We start from the raw sequence: 13,638 nt of genomic DNA on the forward strand, positions 1-13,638 counted from the left end.
CTATTTAGCCTCCCTGTGTTTGTAGTCCTGTGCTGGTTCGTTTGTCCTAGTTGCTTGTTCCTGGTGTTTTCTTCCCGTTTTGCAATCTGAGTTTTTGAGTTTGTACCTTGTCTGCCGGTTAATAAATTTCCTCTGCATTTGAATCCTTGTCTCACATTCATCCATTCCGTGACACAGATGAGATAGGACTTAGTTAGGTTTAGGGAAAAATCTACGACACATCTCAAAGAGGCACAAAATCTCTTTCTCTGACCTTTACCTTGACTGTTCCCTGCTGGTGGAATGATCTGCCTAACTCAACCAGAGCTGCTGAGTCCATAGCCACTTTCAAGAAACGGCTCAAGACACTTCTTTTTTGACAGCACTTGATCCAGTAATACTAACACTTTCTCTTCTATTCTATTCTATTGATTAAAAAAAAAAAAAAAAATTAACATGTACTGCGTTAAACTGGGAAGGGTCATAGCACTTGCATATCGTTGTCCTACTGTTAGTTTAACTGCTTCTATTGTTCTCATTTGTAAGTCGCTTTGGATAAAAGCGTCTGCTAAATTAATAAATGTAATGTAAATGTTTTGATGCTGGAGGAGCTGTATGTCAGAGAATGTCTCGTAAGCAATTAAGGTGTTTTGTTGTTGGATGTAAGAATGAACATCGCAGTCGTCATTTACTCCCAACATCTGAGCTGCTGAAGACACAGTGGATTTCTATTGGTTTTGAATGGAATTCAAAATCAGTGCATCCTGACACCAGAGCACGAGCTCTTAAAGCGCCGCCCTCTTCTATAAAGGGAGCAGCAGCTCATTTGCATTTAAAGGGACACACAAAAACAGTGTGTTTTTTGCTAACCCCCAAAAAGTGGCAATTTTAAGATGCTGTAAAAATGATGGAATTTTGAGCTAAAACTTCACATATACATCCTGGGGACATCATAGACTTATTTTGCATCTTGTAAAAAGGGGAATAGGTGCCCTTTAAACATTGCATGTAGGCCTACCTTGGTGATAATATTAACTTTCTGCTTTGATTCAATGCAAAATGGTTGCTTGGATTAATGAAAGTCATGGCAGCATGCTTTTAGGCAAAGTATCTCTTTATTATGAATGAATAAGCCCTTTTAGAATTGAACAATAGGATTTTTGTCTTTGAGTGTGTTCATTACATCTGCAACCCAACCGATCCCTAAACTTAGTATACAATGACTTGCAAAAAGCATATAGCGTTGTGCAATAGTAATCGAAGAAAACAGTCTGTTAAACTCAGAGTTGAGGGAGGGACATGCAGGACATTCACTTTTATTCTCAAAGTGATACGAAACGCCACCATCAACACACCACCCCCTGGATGCGCCAATTGCTGGCGTGCCGCACAGTTCCTTCTCTTCACATCTGTACTGTGCGTTGACTGACCTGTATAGGGCCTTGGCCTAAATTTCTAAAATGCTAAAATAAACAGTGTCTGCACATGTCAGCGGCTGCCCATTATTCTCTCCTCAGATGTCTCAATTTGGAATTTAGAAATGCTAAAATGACGCCGGTGTTCTTGTGATGGTCTGAGTTTCATAATAGATTTGTTGCAAAACTGTAAATTCCAGCTAGTTTCCACTGTTGACCAAGTCTAATGTGTGAAAGTGTTTTATGATGTACACAAAAGAATGGCTTATTGATAGCTTATCTTATCATGGTTTATCACCCATTTCCTGTCTTATTTCTTTCTCTTGTTATCCCACTGTTTCTTATAAGGGTGATAAGAGAGATAAGGACAGAGTGATGGCTTGTTCTAGAAGGGAATGGTTGGCACAGTGTCCACATTCTGATAGTAGGTGGGAGTAGATGACTCAGTGAAAAATTTCTCATAAGACTGATGAGCCACAACAACATCATTTGGAAAACCTAATTATCTTCATGGCAAGAGTTTAATAAGAAAGATAATACTTGATCGCTATCGCAGTTAAACCCTTCCTTTTACATCACTTTTATAATGTCAACAATTTCCTCATATGTTCCTCAAAATGTTCTTCCTCTTCTTATTCTAAAGGTGCCAGAAGTATTTTTCAGTTCAAATATTCTATATTAAATTCACAAAAATGCCAAACAGAAGCAGTTCAGCAATGACTTTTGTACCCGTCTGTATATTTACTAAAGCTCTGTGTGTTTGCTGCACAGGAAATTCAACATTTGAAAGTCATTCACGAAGGACTGTGAGAGAAAACTGAGGTTAAGTCTACATTTACTTTGGTCTGAGTCCAAATACGTTTGGCTGTCAATTTCTGCAGTTAAACTGACCCAAACACACATTACATAACATTTTGAAACACATTCAACTGTGTTTCACAGTCCCAATATATCACTCTTAAAAAGAATGTTCTATAGACTTCCATATGGTTCTTGACTCAATTTTAAAGAACCATTGATGCCAAAAATGTTCTATAATGAGTCTTAAATGATATTCATGTTTAAGAGGTGATATACTATGAATGTGAGCTGTTTAAATGTTTATAAAAATTTAATTAAAATGAAAACAAAATGAATGAATTAAAACTAAATCCATAAATTGATGGGAACCCCTCAAAAGTTAGGCCTATATAAACAAAGCTGACAGAACCCTTCATGGTTCTATATAGAACCCATACAGAAGATTCTTACTCGACTGCAGATTACACAAAAACATCTCAATGCTTATCAGTTCATGAAGCAGCACATTAAAGGTCGTCACTCATGTACTGGGCTGTTTTATTTCCTAACTTTGACGACACCTGATTCTGCATAAGCCGCTCTTCATTCATTAAATCGGGTGCTTTGGTGCAGGACAAAACGATTCCACAGATTCTTAAGTCATGTGCTTGTGTGTCTATCTCTGTAGATCATAATCAGACAGGGTCAAAGATGAAGCCCAGTGGCCCGTTACATAAGATCGGTCTTGAATTGGAAAAGTAAGATGGTTTACTGCTAGTTGGTTAAACTAGTTCTGAAGACACAGTGATGCAACTGGCCACAGAACATTCTAGATCCTTGAGTCTCATACCGAGTTACAGACATGACGGTTTTGCTCGTGAGGAGTCGTGACTGAGCTTTTCGACACTGTTGGATTATCAAAACCACATATTCTTTTCTGTGCGTGGCAATTAGCCAGGCTCAGAAGTAGCCTAAAGCTAAACCATTAAACACACACGCATTCCACACACACTCTCTCTCATTAAGAATAATGGGGTCGCTGTGTCGGATGACGACACATGTGACTTTCATGCACACACTTTCCTGAAGTGAGTATACTTTGCAATTGACCCTTGCAGGGAGTTTGATTGACAGACGATCTGAGAGTTAGTAGATTAACGTGGGTTTGAACTTGAAAAACGGTGTGTATTGACGTCGTTCCCCAAACAACATTCCTTCTTATGTTCATTCATGTTTATGTGATGCTATAAATTAACTAGAAGGAAGAGATGATCGGTTCATGAGCAGCGATCTGTCAGACACATTAAGGAGCCACAAAACGGAATTTATTGTTTAAATTTCTTAAAAAAAATAAAATAAAAAAAAGACCACATTTGAAAGGTGAGACTTTGTTTCATATCAAAAGTAACCTGGTCTGTCGGTCTGTCTGTCTGCTTGATGTCAAGTGTGTCTCTGCTCCGCGATGTATTTCTTACTGCGTCAGTGACTGAAGGGGCGTGTCCTTGAGAACAGTTCAATTATCTGGCGTGGTCGGATAATGTTATTATCTCTGCAGTTTGTTGCATAAAGATTCATGTGTTCATTTAAGACTGATGCTGAATGCTGATTGTAGCAAAGTTCAATGAAGTAGTGAAGGAAGGAGACAGGGCTGGCTTGCTGTGGAACGTGTGGATTGTTTATTCAATATTTTCTCAACCAAAAACAAAGTCGCGCTCTCACACAGACTTTCTCCAATAATTTCCACAAGCATCTTCTCTGGCAGCACAAACGTCCACACTATTCCACAACTCTCTCTGTCCTTGCTTCCCGTTTCCAGGTGGCTTTTATCCGGCTCCCCGTGGCAATTACTGCAACGAGATCCAGGTGGTCATTTTGCACTTGACCTACTTACTCGTCTCCCGCATTGAGCTCTCTCTCTCTCTCTCTCCCGACTCTCTCTCTCTCTCTCTCTCTCTCTCTCTCTCTCTCTCTCTCTCTCTCTCTCTCTCTCTCTCTCTCTCTCTCTCCTCTTGTCGAACTAAAGAAACAAAAACAAAAAAACAGTTGCAATGGAGTAAAATATCATGGTGTGTATTGTATACTTTGCTCACACAGTGTTTAGATGTCTCGGCTTTCAAATACTGTGTAATCGCGTGAGATCATAAAAGTGGGAAATGACAAGGGCCCCCCGACCTTGTTCTGCAGAACTTGTTGCTCAATGAACTTGGCATCGTGACAGCCATGGGAACATTTTTATTGATTCCTACAAGGGCTCTGGAGGAAAAGGCTCAATTGTTTTGTGGCATCATGATCCAGAGAGGCCACGCGATTGGTCAAGATGCAGGCGTGTCAGCTTGGCCAGGGAAATAAGAGTCATCCATGTAGTCATAGCTCCACACTTGTTATTTCTCTTCATTATGTTTTTGGGTGGAGTCACAACAGAGACTGAGACGAAAACAAGGGCCCTTATCAGGCCTTATCTTATACCTTAGTGGGGGGGAAAAACATATACCTAAATGTATTTAAAATATATTTATTTCATACTAAGTATACTATAATTCCATTAACATATTTACTGACATATCACTTGAGCCTTACTGATATAAAAATTACAATTAAACTTTATTTGGAGTACTTTTTTATTGGACAATGCACATTTCTTAATTTGAATGCTAAAATGTGTTCAATATCACTATTAGTAAGGATAATTTGATCTCTATATAATATCAGTCTTTAAATGCAAGATATTTAAAGTGTACCTAAAATATATTCCACTTCAAAGCACAATCAAAGTATATATTTAGCTGGACCTCAGAACTATTTCTGAATAAATAAAGTAGGCTACATTAAAAGTTTTTATAAAGTATTTATATTAAGTATGTAATATGTATGTATATTTATAGCATACTTAGCATTAAATTAATGCATTTTAAATATATTTTAGTATATTTATTTTTCACTGTATAGGTGAGGTTGTAAATATTATGTTTATCTATTCGCCATTCAGTCACGTGTGTACCTTGAACCTGCTGATCACAACAACAGGCTACATCAAAACAGAATAAGTGATGTAATGAATTGAAATGATGCCAGTCTTAGGTGCCACAGTTACAGAATGACAGAAAGAGGTGATGGCATCAATCAATCATTATTGAAAAACATTCTTCTTCATCGGTGGCTCTGAGACTGTTTTGACAGACATGATCATGTGTGGGTAGTGAGGTGCTAATATAAATAGGATAACTCTACCTAATGTGATATGTTTGAGACAGGTCGTAGGTCAGGGGTCATGACCTCTGTTTTACGGAGGTGCCCTGGTTGGTCATGTTCTTAGATTAGGTCTAAAATAACGTGTGCTCGACCATTCTAACATGTCGTTCTCCAGTAATTTGAGGTGGCTTAAATGAGGGGAATGTTGAAGAACTGAATTCTTTGACTTATTTACTTTAGGCATTTCCGAAATGTTGACTCAAGACTGGTCAAAGTGGGTCAAAATATGTTAAATTCCAACAACATTCCTTTTTTTTTTTTGTTTGTTTAGGTTGTGCATAGCCTGTTTTAAAATACACACCCTAAAATTCTAAATAGGAAAAAACTGAGTTTAATTTTCTACATGATTTCATGATGGTAAAAAGGTGGTAAAAAAATCGTGCGTTATTGTTAATATTACGCACCACACTTCTTCAATAGGTCTGGCAAAGAGAAAAGGTAATTGTCGTGATGTAAGTTCACGATTTCCTTATCTAAATCATTTGAATAAGCCAAATACACATGGACCCACATAACAGTGTTAATATTTGAATGATAGTCTCATGCGTTTGTTTTGTTCGACCATCCATAAATCTAATCTTGCTGAAAACCCATTTCCAGTATATCAGCTGTTTCTCGTGTTTAAGAGCCCGTGTTGGACTTGGCCCACCCTGACCGGGGGCGATGCGTCAGGGCGCGTTGCGTCAGGGGTGTGTGTGTTGCGTTCCGCTTTTCATTTGCGTCAGAACGCGGGGAGGAGCGGCAGAAACAGAGGATCTATAAAACACCGGCGACGTGCGCAGCACTTCAGGAATTATTAAACAGTTTGAACTCTATCTCCGTTATTTGTTTTCTTGATCGTTCGTCGCATAAGTTCCCTCCGTATCCGTCGCTATAGAAACATCGATATTTCCGTTCCGTATTTGTCAAGGATCTGAACAGCGATTTTGAACATGTTTCCTGAGAGCAGCACTGGGTATACTATTATTATTATTTTCAGATCTAACTATTTACATTCTTTATTTGTCTTTTAAAAGTGTATCCTATGTTTGAATTCTATTTCGTTGGTGAATGTAATATAATCGCCCCATGGCTCCATAGCACAGGGGGTTGCATAGTTAAAGCTGATCTATCATAATTTATCCATTCATTCTGTCATAATCAATGTGAGATTGCATTTAACCGAATCGTCACAGTGAGGAGCACGTGGTGATGCGCGTGCACGCTGCGTGTCTTGAACAGCTGCCAGAGAACTGAACTACAGTGCGTGCGCGTTTCGGTACCGTTATATAAGAGGACGTTTCGGATTTTAAACGGGTTTTCCTTGAAAACTTCGAATTATTCAATGGAAATGGGTCGCGTTAAAAAAAAAAGAAAATTTGGCTATTTTGATTTATTATTTTTTTAATCTATGTTGACTGCTGATTGTATTGAAATTATTTTGAAAATTTATATTTTCTACAATAAAATGGTAAAATACGTAACGCACACATACATATCATATACAACAAAGACACAATATAACCTGCAACCCTACTCTCTAGATAAGCTTAATTTTTCAGCCATTAATATTGGTCAACCATTAGCCTACTAGTTGTAAATTCTATGATATACAATACATCAGACTAAAAGGAAAAGGGACTGACATGTTTAGTTAAAAGTATAACAAAAAAAAAAAATAACAAAAAAAAAAAATTTAATTATAAATTTAATAATATATATCTTTTTGGACCTGCGCTATTTTCACATTCTTTTAGATTTTTTTACAATTAATTGGTTGTATAGAAAATGTGTATTTGCTACAATTGAATTGCAAATCTAAACATTATTTTTTTTTAATGATTACTTTGTTACTGTTTTCCAAACTGCAAAGGCCATAGTTAATCGTAAAGCTGCTCGGTCACAGAAAGTTTATTTCAGGAGTCAGGCGCTCAGATTACAGTAGTGATGTGTCCAAAAGTGGCTCAAGTTTCAAATCTGCCAGGATATTTTTATTTGCTATCTGCAGGATTCATAGACATTCAAATCCATTCAGTATTTGGCATCTTATAATGCATGATACATATGCAGATGCTATTCAAAATGCCTTTTGTGTAAGTCGATTCTATACAAGTTGAATGTTTGTGATGTTCAAGTGTGTCACACTCCGGGGAATGTGATGGAATTTTTATTCTTTGATGAACGTAAAGTGTCGTTTGACAAGGTCTATTCCTACTTTATGATTTAAAATATGTTTATGTTGAAATGTTATGTCCCCTGTGTGGAGGTTGTGGAAAATTTCTTCTCACAAAAGGAGGAGAGTAAAATCAAACCCTATATAACGTCTATCTAATCTACAAATACTCACACAAAGTCTAGACTTTGTTGATTAATATGATAATACTGTCAGCTGCGAGTCTGGCCAGTATGAGCGTCACCAATCAGAATGTAGAAAGCTGTGGCGCACACACACGCACTCATGAGTATTTTTAACATATTCTGTGAAGTTTTAAATGAGTGTGTATTTTTCTGGCCATTGAGTTGCTCTGCTGCGTCTGAAGTGACTCCCGACCGGCTGCTAATAAACTTTATTACTGCAGAGAGGAACGTCTCTGATGCTCTGATCATTTAAGGGAAGCACTAGCAACACTTTGAAAGTGATACTTAAGTAAAACAATACTTAAGTGGTGGTGGTGTGGCGCAATGGATAAGACACATGCCTTTGGTGTGAGAGACCCGGGTTCGAATCCACTGTGAGACACCAATGTGTCCCTGAGCAAGACACTTAACCCCTAGTTGCTCCAGAGGCGTGCGACCTCTGACATATATAGCAATTGTAAGTTTTTTTTGGATAAAAGCGTCAGCTAAATGAATAAATGTAAATGTAAATGTAAAGTAATAGTGTTTCTTGGACGGGACGCCATCCCCCATGTTGGGTTAATAACACCTGTGGAAAAAGTGGTTAGTCCATGTTAGTGCCTCAGGCCAGAATCGGATAGGTTAGTTTATAAAACTTTCCATCGCAGGAACTCGACTTCTGGGCAGATACAACATGTGTGCTGGGAATGCAGTGAGCTTGTTAAAGTCGTGTGTAGTCTCATAAATGTTTCCACTGTAACTTTGCAGCTACAGCTTTGAGGATTGCCAATCCACAGCGGACTGGCTCCTGTCCCAGACTGCAGTGCAGCCTCTGGTGGGCATCGTGTGTGGCTCGGGGATGGGTGGACTGGCTGACGGGTTGAAGGACCCGGTGGCCTTCAACTACAAAGACATCCCCAACTTCCCCCAAAGTACAGGTGAGCGTTTCTGTATAATGTGAGGTATTACCTTGCAAGGTTTCCATTACTCCTCTTATTTTGTGTGCTGAATCTGTGCATTTGTTTCTGTTCTGCAGTGCACGGTCACGCAGGTCGACTGGTGTTTGGCACTTTGAAGGGAATACCATGTGTCTGCATGCAGGGAAGGTTTCATCTCTATGAGGGATATGCCATCCAAAAGGTACAAATGCCCCATAATACTCGCATCCAAAATGTAAAACAGTATAGCTTTTTTTGTCAGTCTGACAGCTAGGCTGAGAGTTATCCTGGTAGGAGACTGATTGTTTATCTGTTTCTATGTATTTAAATATCACTTAAAAAATCGCAAGTTGTACAATGTTAAAGAACCCTGACCTAGATTTCTCATGACCATTTTTGCTCTTCACCACGTGATTAATCTAATTGCCAAATGACCTAATTTGAAAATCGAATTCGTTTGAACTGTTTGTGTTTTGTGTGTGATTGAAGCATAAACTCTTCAACCCTATGAAATGCAAAGTCCAGAACACTTGTTGGTTTTGCATTAACTTTAAAACTTGCCTTAGTGCTAAAATCAGCAAGGTGTGACAAGATGTCCATCTGATGCTTGTGTACTTGGCACACGTTTCTTTAGTGCCATTTTTGTATGTAAATGTTGGTCCAGTGTAAACTGCTACTGATGTTTCCTCTGAGCATCTCAAACTAATATTGTTGTTCTGTTGCAGATTACGATGCCTATGCGGATCTTCAAAATGCTGGGAGTGAAGACCGTGATTCTTACCAACGCCGCTGGCGGTCTGAACCAGGACTTTAAAGTAGGAGACATCATGATCATCAAAGATCATCTCAACATGCCTGGGTTTGCTGGAAACAACCCACTGACGGGACCCAACGACGAAAGGTGTGTTTATATGTGTTGCAGCACTAACTTGTATTATACACTCTCACGCCATGGAGCTGTTTTGACATGCAGAGATTTCATGCATACTTTATTACAAATTACCCCATGATTTACTCAACCTCAAGCCATCCTAGGTGTATTTGACATTCTTCTTTCAGTCGAATACAATCTGAGTTATATTAAAAAATGTCCTGGCACTTCCAAGCTTTATAATGGGAGTAAATGGGCATCCTTTTTTTGATGTCCATACAAGTGCATTTTTACATCATAAAAGTGTCCCAAAAGGCTCCGGGGGTTAAAAAATGGTGCCCATAAAGCTTGGAAGAGCCAGGACATTTTTAATATTACTCTGATTGTATTTGTCTGAAAGAAGAATGTCATATACACCTAGGATGGCTTCAGGGTGAGTAAATCATGGGGTAATTTTCACTTTTGGGTGAACTATCCCTTTAACTTGCATTGCTTTTTTTTAGGTTTGGGTTACGTTTCCCCTGCATGTCTGACGCATATGATCGAGAACTCCAGCAGCTGGCGTTGGACGTGGGTTCAGAGCTTGGCTTCAGTGATTTTCTGCGAGAGGGCGTTTACTGCGTTCTAGGAGGACCTTCATTCGAGACGATCGCGGAGTGTCGCATGTTGAACAAGCTGGGAGCTGATGCTGTCGGTAAGAGCTGTCACGCCTCTCTTAAAGGGATAGTTCACATAAAAATAAATATTCTGTCATAAATTACTCACCCTCACGTCGTTCCAAACCCGTGAGACTTTCGTTCATCTTCAGAACATGAATGGAGATCTTTTTGACTAAATCTGAGAGCTTTCTGTCCCTCCATTGACAACTACGCAACTACCACTTTGACGCTTCAATAGTTCATAATGAGACCCTGAAACTAATCCATATGAGGTTTAGTCCAAATATTCTGAAGAGTCTCGATCACTTCATATGATGAACAGATTGAATTTAGGCTTTTATTCACGTATAAACATTCATCAACTCACACATTAATTGTGGTAAACAGAAGCTCAAGCATGTTCGCTTGACATGCAAGAACCAATGAACCAATAAATTAAATCTGTTCACCATATAAAGTCTCTTCAGAATATTTGGACTAAACCACTCAATTCATATGGATTAGTTTTACGATCTCTTTATGAATTTTTTGAAGCGTCAAAGTGGTAGTTGTGTAGTTGTCAATGGAGGGACAGAAATCTCTCTGATTTCATCAAAAAGATCTTCATTTGTGTTCTGAAGTCTTACGGGTTTGAAACGACATGAGGGCGAGTCATTTATGACAGAATTTTTATTTTTGGGTGAACTATCCCTTTAAGATCCAATCAGTAAATAGTATTATAGTTTAATTATGCAGTTCTCTGACAGGCCAAAAGGGGGCATTCACACTGACAACAATTTGCAGTAACTTGAAGTCATTCATTTTCAAACTTTTTCAATGTAACCAAGTTAAACTACATCATTTTTCATTTGCATGAAGTTAAATCCAGTGACCAATGAGAGTGCAGACAGTGACATTTCTGTAACATTGAAATAAAAATAACTAAACATGTTTTCTGATGTGAACTAGTTTACTAACCAGGCTTTGTCTGTTTTAGGCATGAGCACTGTTCACGAGGTGATCGTGGCACGTCACTGTGGCATGCGTGTCTTCGCTCTGTCTTTGATAACTAATAAAGCGGTTATGGACTACGACAGCGAGGAAAAAGCCAATCACGAGGAAGTTCTGGAGACGGGCAAACAGAGAGCGGAGCAGCTGGAGAGACTGGTGTCCACCATAGTCGCCCGGCTAGAACACAACAACAATTACGCCTGAGACTGTTCTCGGATCAGATCCAAGATCAGTCACAGACCAAAGAATGCCGATTCATCTGTGAACAAACACACTGGATAAATGGTTTCAAAAAGCATGTTATACAGGTCAATTCCATTCAGCTCAGACTTATTTATAATGTTTATTGAATCTTATAAGTCTTCATTTATTTTTGGTCTGCCTGATATTTTGCGCTTATGTATATAGATCTGGTGAGCATGGGAGTGCTTGGGTTTTTTTCCCTCTTTCTCTCTTTTTACAGGAAAAAATACAAATCATTTTTACATTCCTCTGAATAATAAACTAATGTTTCTTATTTCTTTCTTAAAAGTTTACCATTTGTTACTTTAAATTCAAAATCTCTGTAACACTTTGATTGGTTTGTAGTATTTGTAGGTAGATGTACAGTAAAGGTCTATCTTGTGTATTTTTTTTAACATTATTAGCTAAATTGGCTATTTATTATTATTGTCTCCCTCTCGTTTATGTAACTTAATATTACACATTTATGTCAGTCTGACAATTTGTGTCAATTTGACGAGGTGATGGATGAAAAAATCGAGATGGAAGAAAATATATATTTAATATATATATTTAATATATATTTCACCCCAACATCAAAAATAAATTATATTTTGCATAAATATAATGAAGCCTCATTATTTTGTCATTATCAATCATTATTTTGACTATCTTGAGACAGTTACATAACAAGTATTTTACATTTCAAGTTGTATATGTATTTGTTTATTGGGGATATAATGGCTTTATTTTGACCTGAAAATGTTTTTTTTGTTTAAATGTCAAAAAATGAGTGTTCATTAGAGGGGTCCAAAACCCTAGGACTTTTGTCGAACTTGAACCACGAATACACACAAAAATAATTTAATGGATTCGAGGAGTTCTGTGGTTGAAATTTAAAAAAGAAACAAATCCTTCCCTCACGGGTCAATTTGACCCCCATAGGAATGCATTGAATGCTTCAGTACACATAGAAAAACATACAAATGCTCAAAATTCCAACTAAAAATGCTAAAACTTTAGCAAAATTTTTTTTTTTAATTATGTCTACATGTGTATCTGAATGCACACTGAAGACAAACTGATTTTAGGACCCAGTGGAACAGCTCACTTGCTCCATATAGAGATATAAGGACATCTAGAGTCATGAAATATGTAAGGGATAATGTAGAGCGAGGCGCGTCTTGAATCAGCCTGAAGCATACATGCCAACCCTCCCGATTTTTCCGGGAGACTCCCGAATTTCAAAGCCCCTCCCGAAAAGCTCCCGGACCGACCTTTCTCCCGAATTTCTCCCGATTTCCACCCGGACAACAATATTGCTACACCATCCGTCACTGGGCGCCTTCAGACCAAACGCTTGCGCTCCCATGGCGTCTGTCGTTGCTATGCAACCAAACTGCGCTCTCCATGATGACGACGAAGAAGTATCAGCAAAGGCTTAGCCCTCGCATTAGCTTTACTACTAGATATATTTCTGGAGATGAGAAGGAAAAACCCGCCTGGAAAAACTAGCGCACGTTGCTTCCATTATGAGCGTGCTCACCGCGGCCGCGCGCCTACGGTTGAAATAACGACCTTGAGCGCGGAAAAGACGCGATATGTGAACGGCCCCTAGTCTGAAATGAAAGGCAAGAACAGCTATTTATTTAGCTTTAGACTGTTACATGAAAATTTAAAAATGAAATGTCATAATTATAATGTTTTGAGAGTTTACCTATGTAATTGTTGCATTAGGCTATGAATTAATAAATGTTTATTGATAAGATCTAGCTATTTCATGTCTTTTCATTTACAGTAGCATGAACCACGAGTAGTCGAGTAACTCGAGTATTGTTTTGATAAGAAATCGACTAGCAGAAATCAGTAGTGTGCAACCCCTAGTAGAGGAGTGTTGTTGTTGTTGTGCAAATTAGGGTCTAACCTCCTGGAGAGAGGCCTTAAGGAATTGAATTTGTCAAATAAATTAATTACATTTTTCTTTGCGTTTGTGTGTGTGATATATATGACGACATATATTCTACATGTTCGAATATATACATGTATATTCACACACACACCCCCCCCCCCCCCCCCCCCCCCCCCCCCCCCCTCCTTTGAATATCTCCCTAATTCTGAGGTCTCAAGGTTGGCAAGTATGGCCTGAAGGGGTTGTATTCGCTATAACAACCGCCTCGCTCTACATTATCCCGCTTATTGGTTACCTACCAAATAAATCA

General features: G+C 38.4%; 1 protein-coding gene across 1 annotated transcript; it reads left to right on the forward strand.

Annotated features, from left to right (window-relative positions):
• The first annotated feature begins 6,166 nt into the window (after window positions 1-6,166).
• pnp5a (purine nucleoside phosphorylase 5a) lies at window positions 6,167-11,512 on the forward strand. The gene is made up of 6 exons (XM_079866660.1): window positions 6,167-6,378; window positions 8,508-8,677; window positions 8,776-8,879; window positions 9,403-9,578; window positions 10,052-10,242; window positions 11,184-11,512. Exons 1-6 carry the CDS (start codon window positions 6,356-6,358, stop codon window positions 11,399-11,401), a joined length of 882 nt encoding a protein of 293 aa, XP_079722786.1. The 5' UTR covers window positions 6,167-6,355; the 3' UTR covers window positions 11,402-11,512.
• The last annotated feature ends 2,126 nt before the right edge of the window (window positions 11,513-13,638 follow it).

Source organism: Squalius cephalus (genome assembly GCF_949319135.1).
Source record: "Squalius cephalus genome assembly, chromosome: 3".
Taxonomy (NCBI): domain Eukaryota; kingdom Metazoa; phylum Chordata; class Actinopteri; order Cypriniformes; family Leuciscidae; genus Squalius; species Squalius cephalus.